The sequence below is a fragment of the Carassius gibelio genome, chromosome A11 (genome assembly GCF_023724105.1).
Source record: "Carassius gibelio isolate Cgi1373 ecotype wild population from Czech Republic chromosome A11, carGib1.2-hapl.c, whole genome shotgun sequence".
Taxonomy (NCBI): Eukaryota; Metazoa; Chordata; class Actinopteri; order Cypriniformes; family Cyprinidae; genus Carassius; species Carassius gibelio.
Window position 1 is genome coordinate 20657975 of NC_068381.1, and position 17036 is coordinate 20675010.

Here is a 17036-nt window from a genome sequence, read left to right on the forward strand (position 1 = left end):
AGCATTTATTTGAAATAAATATTTTGTCATTTTATAAATGTCTTTTTAATCTATTTAATTCATCCTTGTGGAATAAAAGTATTTTATTATAGTTTGTATAATATAGTTTTATTTATATACTATATTTATTTTATGTGCTACATTTCTTTTTCTTTTTTTTCTTTTTTTTTATAAAAACTATAGTGATTCCAGATTTTAATGCAGCCTATGCAAATACTTTTTGGGGCCAAAATGTAAAAGTAAATGTATTTGTCGCCACCTAAAGACGTAGTGATGAAACTTAATTATGAAAAGGGTCAGTGAACAAATCTCGTTGGTGAACGAAATGAAATGAGAAACGAGGACTGGAAACGACCAATCACAAATAGACACAAAGCGCAACACATACCTTCCTTCTTTTACCGCGCGAAAGCATTTTTATTTCACACACAAACAGTACAATCATGATTTAATTTCAGTGTACACTATTATAAAAACTAGTTTGGAACTCCATGTATTACCGATTCTCCCATGCTTCATTCATTTTTACATGGCTCACACCACGTTGAGTCTATAGGGGTAATTTGTCCCTCAATGTAATGTCCATTTCATACATTTTACATATTTGTGAATGTTTTATTCATCACATACATGTTTTGTATTTTTAAAACAATATGTATCATTTAGGGTATTCATTTTAATGTATGATGTCTATTATTAGATCAAATTAACGCACATGTCACCCTACACTGGTTAAAGAAGTTTCATCTGCATAACCCGGAAGTTCTCTGTGCTTTTGGTGACGGTGCATTAGGCGACATGGCTCATCTTTGTAAGTGGCATTTCTGTTTTATAAGTTTTTATGCTTTTGTTTGAGACTTTTGTCAATTAAATCATTGTAGAAGTAAACAGTGATGCGTTGCGGACACGTTTAGGCTGATTTTGTGAATGCAGTTCGTCACATTTTAACCGAGCAGTTCTTGCAGGCACCTTTCAGCATCCAGGCAATCAGTAACGCTACCTCCATTTATTCTGATATTAGTTAGTTAGTTACTATGATATTACAAGTTAGAAGTGTTGTACGTAGTATTTATTCAGTGTCAGATGAACATTTACAGTGCATTTTATAGTTTCGTTAAGTCATATTATATTAGCAGTATGTTATAGCTTCTGTATTTGATTGCAGTTGCAATTAACATGCAAATAGTGGTGTTTATACCTTATATACTTATATAAGGCCCTAAAGTTTCCTTTTTCCCTTTTCTCTTTCTCACTTCTGTTCTAAGTTATATAATGATTAATAAGGACACTTCAAGGTTCCAGCTGGGAATCCGTAATATTGTAGGCCTGGAAAAGTTATGGACATTTCTGTAGTGATTTTTTAAAATTATTATTATTTTTTTTTTTTTCAAGTTAAGCTCAGCTTTAAAATATTTAATCACCAATAAATTGTTCTTTGTAAGGGCAGTGTCCATAGAATGTTTAATATAAACATTAAACTTTCAGTATTTCCAATTGATTTCTAACATCCCAGATCTTAATGCTTGTGCTTTCCTAGGAGTCAAACGCATCCTAAGTGTAATTATCTTAAGATACTTGAACTGAACTGTATTCCTTGTGCATGTACCCATTTGAAGGTTTGTTTAGCCTGTTGGCCCTGTCCCTGGTTCTTAAGACCCAGGCCTTGACCCCAACCCATCATCTGACCACCACTGATGTGGCCAGACTTCAGGCTGTATTAAGCCAACCCTTCACTGACCTCAAGTCTGCTTATTACTCTGTTGTTGGACTTAGCAAGTTGGGGATCTTTGTTGCGGATGCAGATGTAAGAAAAATATCCTTTGTTATGATGAAAAACATAATTTTAAAAAAAAATAATTAATATTAATGAGTCATTATTATTGTGTCTAATTTAGTATTATTTGTCTTCCTCAGGAGACATGCCGGTTTATCAAGTCAAACCTGGACCCCTCTAGCGTGGAGTCACTCTTTTATGCCGCAGAGGCCAGTCAGGCTCTGCCTGGATGTGAGGTAAACTACATCTTCACTCTCCTTTTTGTCTTTATCAGTGTCAGGCCACTGACCTGGGAGTCAGCCAATTTAAGGGATACCTCAACTGCAAAAACTTTCACTAGAATGCCAGGTTCCTTTACTAGTTCTATCTAAAGTTGTGTATACAGTGCCGTGCTTCCACCGAAATTAGCCGGAACAATTGTACCTGGAACTTTTTTCCCCAGGAACTATTTTCCCCCCAGACCTGTTGTTTCTTTGTTTATACCACGGTCTAAAGTACCGGGAAGATTAGGCAAATATGCACCGATGACTGATATGCACTGACTGTTCATCACATGATTCATTTAAGTTGAATTGCTTTAATTTGATGTAGGGTTCTTTGTCTGCCTTACTGTTTTAAAGAATTTGAAGCAGAAAAAAAAAGAGTTGTTGGTGTCAAAATAAAAAAATATTTCATCACTACTTATCCATAATTAAAACAAAATTAACATTGAGTCAGGTCACCTTAATTTCCATAGCACTGTATACAACAAAGATTGTTTCAAAGCAGCTTAAGTCAATTCAGTGTTGTTTCAGTTCATTTGGATAAAGTATTAATGTTGCCAGTTGTGATTCAGCTATTAAGCAGCTCTACAGTCAAGTCAAGTCTGCTTTATTGTCAACTCTTCCACTTGTACAGTACATACATACAGAGAATCGAAATCGCGTTACTCTCATACCCCCCGGTGCATACAGATAACACCAGAGCACAGTAGAGCCTAAAAATCTATATAAAATATAAGATACAGCTATCTTCAGTGATGCAGCTTGACAGGGTGCTCTCTATGGTGCCTTTGTAGAAGGTGTACATGATGGGGGGCGGGGCTCTGGCTCTCCTCAGTTTGTGGAGGAAGTAGAGATGCTGTTGTGACTTCTTGGCCACTGCTGCAGTGTTGCCAGTCCAGGAGAGGTCCTCTGTGATGTGCACACCCAGGAACAGTGTTGTGTAGACTGTTTCAAAGTTTGGGCTCTAAAAATGTGGGACCGCAAGAAACGTGAAGGACTATAATGTGATAGGAACTCATTCAAGTACTGAGAAGCTAAAATTATTCGGGGATTAATATGTAACCAGCAAAACTTTTAACGTAATCAATGCTTAATATGGAGCTAATGCAGTGTTGACCATTGCAGATACTTGATAATACTATTTATAGAAATAAAGGCAAAAGATAAAACCCTCTATTGCCAGTATTTTTAAAGAACAGTGACGTCAGAATATCAATGTTATAATAATTAAATTATATAGTATTATCATAAGTATTATTATTTTCTGTTAAACATAAAGGGAACATATGATGCAATTTAAAGTTTCCCTTTCTCTTTTGAGTGTTACAAGCTGTTTGTGAATAGATAAGATCCCTTACATTGCAAAGATTAAAAGTCTCAAACCCATAGAGATATTCTTTTTAAAAGTTGAGACTCGTCCACTCCCTCCTAATACGCCTCGTTTAAACATGCCCCCACATGTCTACATCACTGTGTGGGAAGATTTGCAAAACACCGGCCAAATGTTTACACAAAGAAAGTAGTAACTTTGATTCCCGCTGTAGTAATTCCAGGAATAAAAGTTAGTATAAGCCTAAATTAAATGTGTATCATTATTATATGAAGATATTTAGTATCTTCAGAAGACTAATTAAAATGCTTTATCCATGTGGATTCATTTTACACTGTCTTTTTGTACTACATGGAAATTTTGGTCGTTTGGACTTTCAATGGATGAACAAAAAGGATAAGAAATTATGCTTTTCCATAATTTAAGGAATGACATGAAGTTGAGTAAATTGTACCAATCTTTCATTTAAGGGTGAACGAACATGTTAAATTCAAAGACCTTCCTTTGCTTAACCTTCTGAAAAAACCTGTTTAAACATGGTTTGGTGGACTTGGCTAGTTTAAGCTAACCTCCTTGGCCAAGTTGGTGTTTAGCTGGGTGGCCAAAAAGACACTTTGAATTAACGTGTCACATTGCACACAGTAATTTTTACTAGCAAATACACAAATTGTTGCTGTATTTTGATCCTGACAGATTCCTGTGTCAAATGACACTCGTGATTTGCTTTTGGCCACCGTCAGTGAGGACTCCACTGCCTCTCAGATCCATCAGTCTGTGAGTACTCTCAGCTCTCTTGGCTTACCTCTGGCCTCACAGGAAGTGGTCAGTGCCCTGAAAGCTCGCATCTCCAAAGAGGATAATGTCTTGACGTAAGTACATTTCCTTACGTTGTTATGACTTGAGGCTTGCTTTGTGTTCTCCCTCTTTTTTTTCAGTTTAATTTTGAAAACTAATTCAGATTTTCTCTTCTCCTGACAGAATAATTTTGGCACTGCAGACTGCGTCTCGTCTCTCTCAGCAAGCTGAACTTGGAGATATCCTGGAGGAGATTGAGGTGAGAGTTTAGTACGTTACTTCAGATTTATTAGCCACAGAACAGTCAACAGTAAGTCTAGACCAGACTTCTAAATTATAAAAATAACAGTTTAGGGATTTAAAGCTCAGTAAAATGATTAATCAATTAACCTTTTCTATAAAATGACTTTCTTTTCTATTTAAATGCACATTTCTTTTAGAAATTGATAGATTTATATACTTGAAAACTCATGCAAACCAAAAGTAAGTAGATGGATCTAAATTATATACCAATCATTTAACCTTCAGTGAAGGTTAACTCATCCTCACTTTCATCACATGTGACAGAGTTAACTCTGCACTTTCTATTGGGCTCTCTGTAAATTATTGCTGTATTCGTTTTCTGAAAAGAAGAAATCATTTTATTTATAAAAGAAAAAAATACAACTATACTAAAATAAACACTTAACTTAAACAATTAAAAAATAACTGCAATCATATTATTGATGCTACTATGTATAAAAAATCCCAGTGGGGAAATACATTACTGCAGTTCCACTGTGGTACGCGTTGCCATATCGAAACATTGATATTTCTCAATGTCAGTAAAACTGTGTTTGACAAAGTTACGTGAATTATGTGAGTGCACAAGTGAACCTTAAGTTACGTGCTAGTCAGAATGTGTGACTCCAATTGTGAATGCTCTCTTTCTGTTGGATCACAATGAATATTGTACTAAAATAGTTTGCTAATTATAATGTAGGGCTGGGCAGTATGACGCTATATATAGTTACCACAAAATAAAGTGATTAAGCTATATTGTGTATTCTGTGGTATATATAAAATAAATAAAAAGAAAACAAGTTGATAGAATAGAGTTAGAGGGTACATTTTTTATAAATAGAAATAAGAATATGAAAATAAAGAATTGAGAACACTAAAAAAGAAAAATTAAGTGGTGTTAGAGGGTCAAGGTTTTTTTTTTTTTTTTTTTTTTTTTTTATAAATGAAAAGAAAACAAGTAGATAACATAGAAATAGGATAGAGAGTGCTAATGTTAGAGGGTGAAGTGTAGAAGGTAGAGATGCTTTTTTTTATCCACTAAAGTTCTCAGCTGTTCGGACGGAGTTGGGCAGGTCATTCCACCTGCAAATACTGCTGTTATTTACAATTGTAATTCAGTTAGTATAACAATGTGACTTTCCGTAGGCTATATTTTAGTTTAGTGAATTAATTTAAAAATGTATTTTATGATTGTTACTTACTGCTTATTTGTAAATCCAGCGTCATGTTTTATATCAGTTAATACATTATCATTTTTATTTGCAACAATTATGTGCAAAATACGAAAAAAAAAAGAAAAAAAAACTTAATGGTCCTATAATAAGTAACATAAGTGGTGTTATTAATAGTCAACTGAAGACAAATATGTTTTGCACTGGGTTTCAAACTTTTCTGATTGGTCACATTTGCAGTGTAGCAAAAAACAGCTTTTTATTTCATTTTATTTCATTCTAGTGTGATATGTATATTTTTCTTCATTGTAGGATCTCGCTGCCCGTTTAGATGATCTTGGTGGAGTGTATCTTCAGTTTGAGGAGGGGTTGGAGGCCACAGCACTGTTTGTTTCTGCTGCATATGCCCTGTCTGATCATGTGGACATGGAGCCCCCCCTGAAAGAGGTTCATAGTTTAGCCTACTCAAACGTACAACAAATACATTCATTCAGTGTTTGAAGTGCTGTCTCATGATAAATTGCTCCTCCATTTGTCCATCACAGGATCAGGTTATCCAGCTAGTGAACTCCATCTTCAGTAAGAAGTCTTGGGACTCTCTCTCAGAGGCATTCAGTGTTGCTAGCGCAGCTGAATCGCTTTCCAACAATCGCTTCCATGTTCCAGTCATTGTCAGTGCCCAGGGGCCTGCTGCCATATCCCACAGCCAGCCCTTCCTCCGGGTATGCCTCAATTTTGAGTGTGTTCTCTCTCTCTCTCTCTCTCTCTCTCTCTCTCTCTCTCGCTGTCTCTCTCATTCATATATATGTGTCTGTGTGTGTGTGTGTGTGTGTGTGTGTGTGTGTGTGTGTTTCATTGTTTATTAATTTACTTTTGTTTGTTTTTTTGTTTGTCTACACTGCTGAAAAATTTGTAATGTCTTTTTGTTTCTGCAGCTTCAGGTGACAGATGTCCTTTGCCAGCCCCTCAGTTCAGCAAGTGTGCTGGTGGAGTCAGCCAGTGCTACTTCCTCAAAATCTGCCATCCTAAGCCAGGCACCATTCACCCTCAGAGAGTATGTGCATTGCTGATGACAACTTTAAAATAATGGATAATGCCATACAAATTTAATCAATTGGTTTAATCTAATTCTTCTGAAAAAGACACAATCACTTTATATGACGAACATGTTTAAGTTAGGTTTTTATACATATAAAAATCATCAATCATCACACATAGATAGAGCACATTAAATGTTAAACCGTTCAAAAATGCATGTTTGAGCAGCAAGAACTAATGAGTTTTATTCTTACACATTAATCATGTACGTTTGAGCTTTGAGTTTATCTATAGTGCATTTAAAATTTCCCTTTATGTAGTGTGCACATTGCTTGAATATTTTATTATTGAATATTTTACTTTTCAAAGATTTACAAACTCTTGATAATTAGTGCAATATGCCTGGCAACAATGATAATTTAATTTGGAAATATTTCCTTTGTTTAAAAAACTGTCCTTTGTTTCACAGTGGGATTTTTGAGCTGAATTTCATGTCCAGCAAACCAGCGAGTGGCTACTATCAGTTCTCTATTGCTATTGCTGGTGACAGCCGATTTGTTGCCAACCATGTTGAGGTACTAAACTGAATCTTTGAAATGTGCTAGGAAAATCAAAAGTTTAGTTGTTTATCTTATGTGTCGTGCTTTGTCATGACCTCAGTGAGCTGACCTCAGCGATTAACTCTTAATTGTTAATGAACTGTGATTCATTTCCTCATTCACGTTTAATTGGTCAAGAGTGTGTTCATTCACATCATAGCTATGTAAAGAATAATTGCTCTGACTGTTCAGTGTACAATTATAAGGTCAAGAGCATGTCACATTTGCTGTGGAGATTTTCTGAAGTCATTGGTCTCTTTCACTGAACAAAGTAAAAAAAAAAAAAAGGCACAATTATTGTAAATGCTGTATTTTTTTTTGTTTTTTCTTTCTTGCAGCATATTCACACTTACAAGTGTCCATTTTAATGGATTGAAATAATTTCTTAATGTAATTTTAAAGTCTTAGATTCAAACTTTTTCGATTTACTTTTACAGCTCAAGGTAAAGGTTTCTACCCGAGTTTCCATCAACAACATGGATTTGTCTGTCGTGGACAAGGACCAGAGCATTGGCCCCAAAACTACCAGGTAAGATGAGCTTTTATCAAGCTAATTTTTATTTATTTATTTTTTTTATAATTGAGCCAGCATATGTTTGATCTCTGTTTTTCAGAGTGGAATATCCAACGAAAGCCAAAGCATCTTTTATGGCAGACAGCCATCAGAACTTTGCCATGACATTCCAGTTAGTTGATGAGACCACAGGAGTGGAACTCACACCCCACCAGGTGATCTATCCCATCCAAAATGGTTTTCTTCTATGCTTAAAGCACGACAAGTGAATAAATTCCACCTTCATTGTATAGTTTTTGTTTTTGCCTTCATTAGAAAGATGAGCCTTTTTGTGAGGTTTTGATCCTTAAAACCTCAGATAGGGATGTTTGTTTGATTAAACCCATGTCGTAAAAATATCAATCCAAGCAAATGCACTGACTCAAGTTATTGCTTTCAGACCTTTGTGAGGTTACACAACCAGAAGACCGGTCAGGAGGTTGTGTTTGTGGCTGAACCTGACAGTAAGAATTTGTATAAGTTTGAGCTTGACACAACTGAGAGAAAGACAGAGTTTGACTCCATCTCTGGCACCTACGCTCTTTACCTGATGGTGGGAGACGCTACGCTGGAGAACCCTATTTTGTGGAACGTGGTAAGGCAGTTATTTTCATTAGAGAACTTTTTTTTTCTGACATGTTTGTTAATGTTGAATTGTCGGTGTCCTTACAAAAATACATGGATTTCATTTTTCTCAAAGGCTGACGTTGTGCTGAAGTTCTTAGATGAAGAGGCACCTTCAACAATTCAGGCTAAAACGTTGTACACACCCAAACCAGAAATCCAGGTAAACACTTCACACTTTCTTTCTCAAAATTAAATCAATCCATTGAATCAAAATGAAAGTTATTTTTTCATATTGAAACTGATGAAAATGAACAACAGTGGATCCACATAATGACATCCTGAACTTGGTCAATACTAAGCTTATATTCAGGCTTAAATAAAATTTCATCATGAACAAGAACACGAACAACAACAACACATTAGAACAAAACAATTCCAAAATTAAATTTCTTACATTCAACTTCCAAAAGTTTATTCATCTTTGCCATGTTAAATTCATTTAGTTGACTAGTGCTATACGCTGTGTTAACAAAAACAAAAATGGAAATAAAAACACTCATTGATCTACGACTATGTGTATTAAATGCATCTGAAATTTTCCAACTGAAAGCGTGTGATGGAGATTTACCGACATTATTAATCACAGAATTTATTGATTTATTATTAATTTTTCTTCTTTTTTTTTTTTAATGGCATTTATCGTGTTTTGGAACCAATCTCTCTCTCTTTTTTTTTTTTTTTTTTTAACATTTTTGTTCAAATAAAGCTATGCTGGGATTGCTGTTAATGTATTGCTATTTTTATGTTTTTTTAAATCTAATAGAATTTCTAATCGCAATTACAGTTATGGATGCAGCAATTATGTAATTGTTCAAAGCAGCAGCTAATCGTTCAAAGTCCACTTACGTTATTCTGTGTGCTTAAGATGCTTTTTTTCATTTTACATGTTATCTTAAGGGTTTTTCTATTGTTTTACATTTAGTTTAGTATAAAACTGTAATACATTCATATTTTTACTTTATAATAAAAAAAAAAAAGAACATCATTCAGTCAACAATTATGATTTTTGTCGTAATCGTGCAGCACTAAGATGTCTATCAAAAGGCTAAAACTATCAATATCAAAATATCCCCAGTCCAATTTGTAACATTATTTGTTTTTTTGTTTTGTTTTGTTTTTAATGTCTCTACAGCATCTATTTAGAGAGCCAGAGAAAAAGCCTCCCACAGTTGTGTCCAACGCATTTACCGCACTGGTCCTCTCTCCGTTTCTGCTCCTGCTCATACTGGTAATGGTCTGACACTTTATTATTGGTGCACGTAAAAACTGACATGCTATTAAATGAAACTATGCAAAATAATGTTGTGACTTGTCACATTAGTGTAAAAAAAAAACAAAAAAAGATACATATTTGGTCTATCATTCTGTCATTCACTCTTGTCATGGTCATGTTTCTCTTTCCTATACAGTGGTTTAAACTCGGAGCCAATATTTCAAACTTCACACTGTCACCCAGCACTATTCTCTTCCATATAGGTCACGCAGGTAAGTCGACGGACATTTATTACACAGCATTCTGTACTTAGCGTGATCAATAGAGTTAATGGAGTGCAACAATAGGGTTCAGAAAGTATGAATCTCATTTTCTTCATAGAGAATTTTTTTTTTTTTTCTGTAAAGATCCAGCACAGTACAAAGAGTATGTCTTCTGAACAAAACAGGCTATGAATTAACTAAATTAATTTGTTTTGTGTTGATTTTTTTTTCTTAAGTTTATTATAACCAGATTTACACATTAATTAATTTACACATTCATTAATGTACAATCTAATAGAAAATGTTCAATGGCATATTTAACTTAACTTCTCTGCGTATCTTAATTTATCCATGAATGAAGTTGAGCAAAGTAACTATGCACATTTGTAATGTTGGCTTAGTTTTTATGCCTTTTTTTCCACTTGCAGCTATGTTGGGTCTAATGTATGTGTACTGGACTCACTTGAACATGTTCCAGACTCTGAAATATTTGGCTATCATAGGCAGCCTCACATTCCTGGCTGGGAACCGCATGCTAGCACAAAAAGCTGTGAAAAGGTACAGTAACTGTTTTAAACTGATATTGCCTCTACTGTTCTTTACCAGCACCCGAATGGAAAGCTTATTTAGACTGTCTGAATCTTTTATTGCGCAAAAGTATTATATAATACGAAAAGCTCCAATACAGAGTGTGCAGAATGATGCGCTTGAAGCAACACGGAGTCACAGCGCACCTCCACATAGAGAACTTGAAAGCACAAAGGAAAGTGATATTGATCCATAGTTTATTAAAGCTGCAGTAGGGAACTTTTGACGCTCTAGTGGTTAATAAAAATAACTGCTTGCGTCTTGCGGAAGAACATTGTAGCCGGAGCTACTTCTCTCTGTTTGTCTATGAAGAATCACAAAGGTACTGGGTTACTCCACCAAAGTTTCATTGTTTGCAGAGAAAAGAATTTACATGAACTTGAATTTAATTACTTAAAATATTCACCTTTACCTCACAGAACTATGGAACAGCTTCAGAAAACTTGGACTTTGACCTTATAGTGCTTTAAATGTGTTTGTGCTTTCGCTGGGCTTAACAATAACAAAGAATAGTATAAGCACAAAATCGGATTTAGATCAGTTTGTCTGACTGATAACCGATCAGGCAGAAATTTGCAGTATCGGAGCCGATAACGATCCTGAGTATCGGGTTCAGATTCTAAAGAGCATTTGATTGGAGAGGAAATCTAATGAGAGGCTAAAATGCAGAATGATGTCATCAAAATTATTTATCTGTAGTGGTGGTAGAGAGAGACTATACATTTTCAATGCATGTAACCACTAAATGGAAATTTTGCAATTGTTTTTGAACACACTAGCTAATAGATAATCTTATCACTAACCTATTCAGACATAAAAAGCATTTACTCTTGCACAGTGACATTTCCTGGCGAAAAAGGTGCAACTGTATGTGCAAGTTTATGTAAAAGTAGCATGTAGAAACATTTTTGATTGAAAGTGCCAATTGGACCAGTGTTAGTATCATGAAGCTAGCCTTTAGCAAAAATGTACCATACATACATTTTGATATGTAGCGCATATTTGATATATCATTCAGTCCTTTTTCTGAAGTGGTAAAAAGGCAGCTTTAATTGGACTATTTGACAAAATAGAGGCTTGGATTTGATCTCTGTCCCCTTTGTGTCTTCACTCTTAACCTTCTGCTGAACTTGTGGGTGTGTTGCGTTCTCTGAGCTCTGTTGTGTGTGCTTGGGTTACTCACAAGTGGTTTCGTCTCTTCATTTTCTGTCTTTTGGGACTAGATTAATTTCACAGATTAACATATATATCCCTGAGTATGCCCTGCTTTCAGGAATGATTACTCGCCTAATTAAACTGTAGTGCCTTCAGAAAAACCTTAGAGAGAACATAAGTGTCCATTCAGTGTTTAGTTTTAACCTGAAGTGTTTTTTTTTTTTTTTCAGGCATAATTCTGTACAGACACATTCCTTTAAAGCTTAGAAGGTTTTGACTTCTGCTTGCCTAGAGTTTCATCTCTTTTCCATTTGTACATACAGCAATCAACCACAAAGCTACCTAAAATGGTTATCATTGAGAATTAGTGATTTCCGCCGGCATGATTGTCAGTTGGTGATGTGACTGATGAGAAAAGTAAAACTTGCAAATTAAACAACTACTAATGTCAGTAAATTGGAGCTCATCCATTCACCATGAGATCTTTTTTACTACCATGTCATTATTTGGCATATTTTCAAAAGTTATAGACAGTTACACAGCCCACTGATAAAATTGGGTCATCTAGTGGTAGAAACCCCTACTAGGAACGGCCTTTTGACAGCCAGACCAAGTTAAATGGAGCATAAAGATAAGTTCACACCAAGCATGATAACTATAACTATAATGTTTTAATAATCATTCTTACAACAATAAAAATATAATCGGACTCTCATTATATACGTTTTTTTCCCAACTGATGAACAATAAAAACAATCCAATCAGAACTCAGCTGACTTTAAAGGGGCAGATGGCATAAATAAAAAATATTGTCCATTGTCATGAATCTATTCTTGTTAGTATTATCGTTATTGTTCTTGGTGTGAACATTTTCTCAGTTTGTCTCTTTAACCCTTCTGCGTTTTTTCCATTCCTTCTCTTTCTTTACCCTTCCTTTAGGATTGCTGCAGAACAAAGTAGTAGGTTGGCAAAATATAGGAGTCTGCGATAAATGCCTGAATGTTTTGCAAAAAAGAAAGGCCAGTCTTCAGGCTGAAGTAAGGCTTGATGTTGCCACCTGTGCATCCCATAATATGGCATCAACATTTCCATGATAACACCTACTGCATGGCTATGTTGGTGTGTTAGTTGAGTGAAGCTCACAACTTCCTTTGAAACATAATGCCATTTGTGACTGTCAAGCCATATTTTTCATGTCATGCTTTTTATTGATCAGAGTGTTGTGATTTACTTATTTTTGTTGGCTTGTGTTTCACTTCATTAGTGTGAGCAGTGACATACTCCAGACTACAGTTAAGGCCCTTTGTGATAAATTGCTTGATCTTTTTGATCTGAGATTTTATATTTATTTTGCCCCAAAGTCTTTTTGTCCCTGCGATTGTGTTTCTCAGTTGGGGAGTTGCTTGATTAAAGTTCTGCGTGAACAAATACTCAAACTCCAAGCAGCAAGTTAACTAAACTATTATTTCCAGTACAAATGTGTTCTAACAATAAGGGGCATCATAGGGCTTCACTATTGGTTCACAAATGGCAGTGATATTTGCCTAGCACAAATAACATTTGCAGCATTGCCTTTTTGTTTTTTATTGTTCAAATATTTTCTCATCTGGCTTTATGTACACATATTTCTTTATCATGCAAAAGTAGTTAAATTTATAATAGTGAATTTGCTCTAAAATATCAGTTTGATCGGCAGCCTTTAACATCAACAACCAAAATACAGGTTTCCTGTTGTTTTTTACTAACAAACACAAAAATTGGTAAAACTTCAGAGTAGGAAACACATATTCAATATTAATTATAAAGAGTTTTTTCCGAACAAATTCCTAATTTGCTGATAATAATAATTAATAGTTAGGTTGTTAATTTTGGGTATGGGGTGGATTAAGGGATCTAAATATGGTCATGCAGAATAAGTCATTAATATGTGCTTTGAGTACTAATAAACAGCCAGTATGCTAGTAATACGCAATTATTTAAAAGTGATAACTGGTGCTTAAAATAGTGTTACCAAAAATTCTTATGACATTAATTCTGTAAAAACACAAATCTAAACAAATTTACAGTACAACCTGTAAATTAATTAGCAAGGATATACTGTTTCTTAAATCAGTTTTATGCTTTAAACAGGTGGTAAAGAAAAAGCCACATGATGAAAAAAAATTTAATCACAAGTAGCCTTTCCACAAGGTGAGGTAAATTCTAATGAATAGTAAGTGCATGGTGTCATACAGACACAATATACACATCTGATAGCAAAAACTACCAGTAAACAATTATTTAAATGAAATCCAATCAAATGTGAAGTGCCACAAGTAATTTTGGAAATGGAAGTTTATGACTTTTCAGTTCTTTTCTACTTCCCAAAAGGGCACATTTAACAGTATTTTACTATAAAATTACATGTAAGTTAAGAATTATGACACTGAATTTTTCTGTATATGATAAAGGAACCTGCCACTAACCAGTTAATAAATGTTTACTGTAGCGTTTTTACAATTAAAATTACAATGATTTCTTAGTGGAGCTCATAGTAGTCTGGTGAATACTACTTGTAACCTGTGAGAGATTAGAGATTATGCATTTATCAAAAGCGATTTACAGTGCATTCAGGTAATAATTTTTTATCAATATGAGTGTTCCCTCGGAATTGAACCCATGACCTTTTGTTCTGCTAACACAATGCTCTACCACTGAACCAGAGAACCTACACATAACTGGCCTGTTAAAGAGGAATTGCTCTGTGCAAGCAGTGCCTGGTATTTGCAATACCTGATTTGCATATGTTTTCAAACCTTGCTGAAGCACTGCAGACATGATGCATGCTAATAAACAATGCTCTGTGCATGCTATATATTCTTGGTGAATTCCTTCTATTAAAATTGTTTTGAATTCTCAGTGGATTGGTCATGATTGTTATACAGTATTGGATTTTAAATCATTTTAAATAATTGTCTTTATTATACATAATTTGCTTACAGTGCAGCACTGTATTTATGTTTGTCAAACATTTCTGTTTAGGGTTTGAAAATCCATTATTTTTATTAGAATATAGCGTTTAAAATATAACCAGCAGATGATGTCATCTGGACATTTGTATTCTGTTTGTCTTTTCCTACATCTGTTTAAACAAAGTCAAGCACTGCTGTTTATTACAGGAAGTAAAAATCTGGTTTTAATCAGTACTTGATGTTCTCTTTTTCAGACTTGAAGGAAAATGATGCTGGCAAAATTGTGAAGACCATGGATGTTTCATGTTCATGTTTTTTTCTTTATTTAAAAAATTTGGGAGCAGAAGGTGGTGGTTTTAAAAGAAAAACAAAGATGCAGATTCTGAATTTGACAATTAAGAAACATGCATTTTTTTTTGGACAAAAAAAATCACTAAGGTGAATAAGTTGAGGATATATGATGATTGTTGCTTGTACATTGAATTGTGTTTGGTTGTAAAATGCAAATGAACGTTGGTGATATTCTACTCCTGTTTTCTGTTTTTGTAAGGATGTTCAATTGATTGTTTTTTAATACAAATGACTGTCCTCAAATTTTTATAAAGAATAGTGAAGCATGTTCCTGTTTGATTTTTTTTAGCAAGAGATTTTATTTGTCATCAAATTATCAGAAATATAATTCTTCCAGTTATCTCCACACAGATGGATAACACAGTGTTTTGTTTTGTTTTTGATAAATCATTAAAAACACATTTGCTTGCTTTGTGTTTTTTAGAGGCTGATACTGGTTTTTAGAGAGCCTTTTCAAACAATGACTTTAAAGGCAGTGCACAAGAAGGCACCTCAACAAAATCGAGTGAGAATTGGTGATAAGCTTATATTTAATTACTATAATTCCGATCTCTCACTATAAGTAACATGGAAAAAGTTGGTCAGAAACAAACTGTCCACCAAACACAACCTCAGATGCCATTTTTATTTTTTAGCTGAACTGTCATGAAATGGAACACACATGATTGTGCTGCCTTCAAAAATCATTCAGACTAAGATATCTTAAGAGACACAAAGTGGAACCGACATTGGATTCAGACTTGCCTTGATGCCTTATTACATTGGAATGCATCCACCAAAGTCAGCATTTTATAGTTTTCAGGTGCAGCCACAGTCTTTAGATCCTACATTTTTAAAGTTCTGGTGTTCAATCGGAGTTCATTTTTTGGTTGCTTGCTTGGTATTTTAACTCTGTTTTCATGGCATTTAAGCTTTGGAAATCACAGGGATACTCAATTTTGTTTCAGTGATTACAGGCGTTCACAAAATTATTCACTACACACAATATTTAATCTTGTTGCTTTGAGGTTCTACTTTGGAGCTTGTATTTTCTATAGTCTTTCTAAAGTGTTTGAAATTGTACAACCACTATACAACCATATGTACTTGCTAAGTTGTGGATGTCAAATACATTTAAACAGTTGTGTATTTTTAGGTAGGGACTCCTGATTTCTGTGGCAGACCTTCTGGACATTGGCTGTAAAAATACACAGTGCACAGAAAAGTTTACGAAGGCTGAACTTAGATTTAATAATCCAGTGTGAAATGTGGCAAATGTAAGTATAAAGATTGTTCACAGTTTATTGACTAATGATTAATCTTTAATCATTGTGTAACTACTGAGAACTTAAGTCGTTGTGGTTCTCTGTAACTTTGTTCTCTTTCAATTACATCCATATCCACATCTTGATTGAAGGTGTCTCCATATATGCCAGAGTGGCGTTTCACATAGTTTTGAGTTTCTGGTCTGTTGACAGAGAGAGAGAGAGATTTAAATACCGTGGCACACCATTATTCAATTAAAGCAGAATGAGTGGGGAAAGGTGGATCAGAGGGGCTATAACAAAAGTATTTAATTAAAAACATTAAATGATTTAGTTATATTTGTATAAAAATATCTAAACAAATACATACCCAAGTCTTTTGCCCATAACAGTTTGAAGGAATTTTCTGGCAGATATTTGACCAAGAACTTTTCGGTAGCTGTTGGTAAAGATGGCGTCAGCATGTCTCCCAAACCTAAAAAGGGTGTTTAAACATCATATTATGTCAGAATTAGATTACTTTATTTTAAGTCAGATTAGACCATTTCTGACCAAGGATGGTATTAGGGTTCAACCACTTGGATAGCCCAATGTACACAGCAAGAATTTTGCGGCAGTTAACAGAATTGTCACATTGCTTGTTGGGCCAGTTCTGCATTTTTATTTAATCTTGCATTTAGTTGAGCTTTATTAAAATTGCAATAATTTTTAAACTTATTGCAATAAGTTAAGGGCGGCAGTGGCTCAGTGGTTCATGTAGGTTGTCTACAAACCGGAAGGTTGGTGGTTCGACCTCTGGCTCCACCTGACAAAGTGTCGAGGTGTCCTTGAGCAAGAC

General features: G+C 34.6%; 1 protein-coding gene across 2 annotated transcripts; it reads left to right on the plus strand.

Annotated features, from left to right (window-relative positions):
• The first annotated feature begins 682 nt into the window (after nucleotides 1-682).
• On the plus strand, nucleotides 683-15222 carry LOC128022634 (dolichyl-diphosphooligosaccharide--protein glycosyltransferase subunit 2). Of its 2 annotated transcripts, none has more exons than XM_052610370.1 (17): nucleotides 683-811; nucleotides 1617-1804; nucleotides 1915-2010; nucleotides 4061-4236; nucleotides 4346-4421; nucleotides 5929-6063; nucleotides 6162-6338; nucleotides 6552-6670; nucleotides 7124-7229; nucleotides 7691-7782; nucleotides 7868-7982; nucleotides 8207-8401; nucleotides 8507-8593; nucleotides 9566-9661; nucleotides 9843-9918; nucleotides 10338-10467; nucleotides 12592-14550. In XM_052610370.1, the coding sequence occupies exons 1-17, from the start codon at nucleotides 799-801 to the stop codon at nucleotides 12641-12643; spliced, it is 1929 nt and encodes a 642-aa protein (XP_052466330.1). In that variant the 5' UTR covers nucleotides 683-798; the 3' UTR covers nucleotides 12644-14550. The 2 variants fall into 2 exon arrangements, with proteins under 2 accessions (XP_052466330.1, XP_052466331.1); XM_052610371.1 differs by lacking the exon at nucleotides 12592-14550 and adding an exon at nucleotides 14858-15222 and having other exon boundaries at nucleotides 701-811.
• Nucleotides 15223-17036: the final 1814 nt, after the last annotated feature.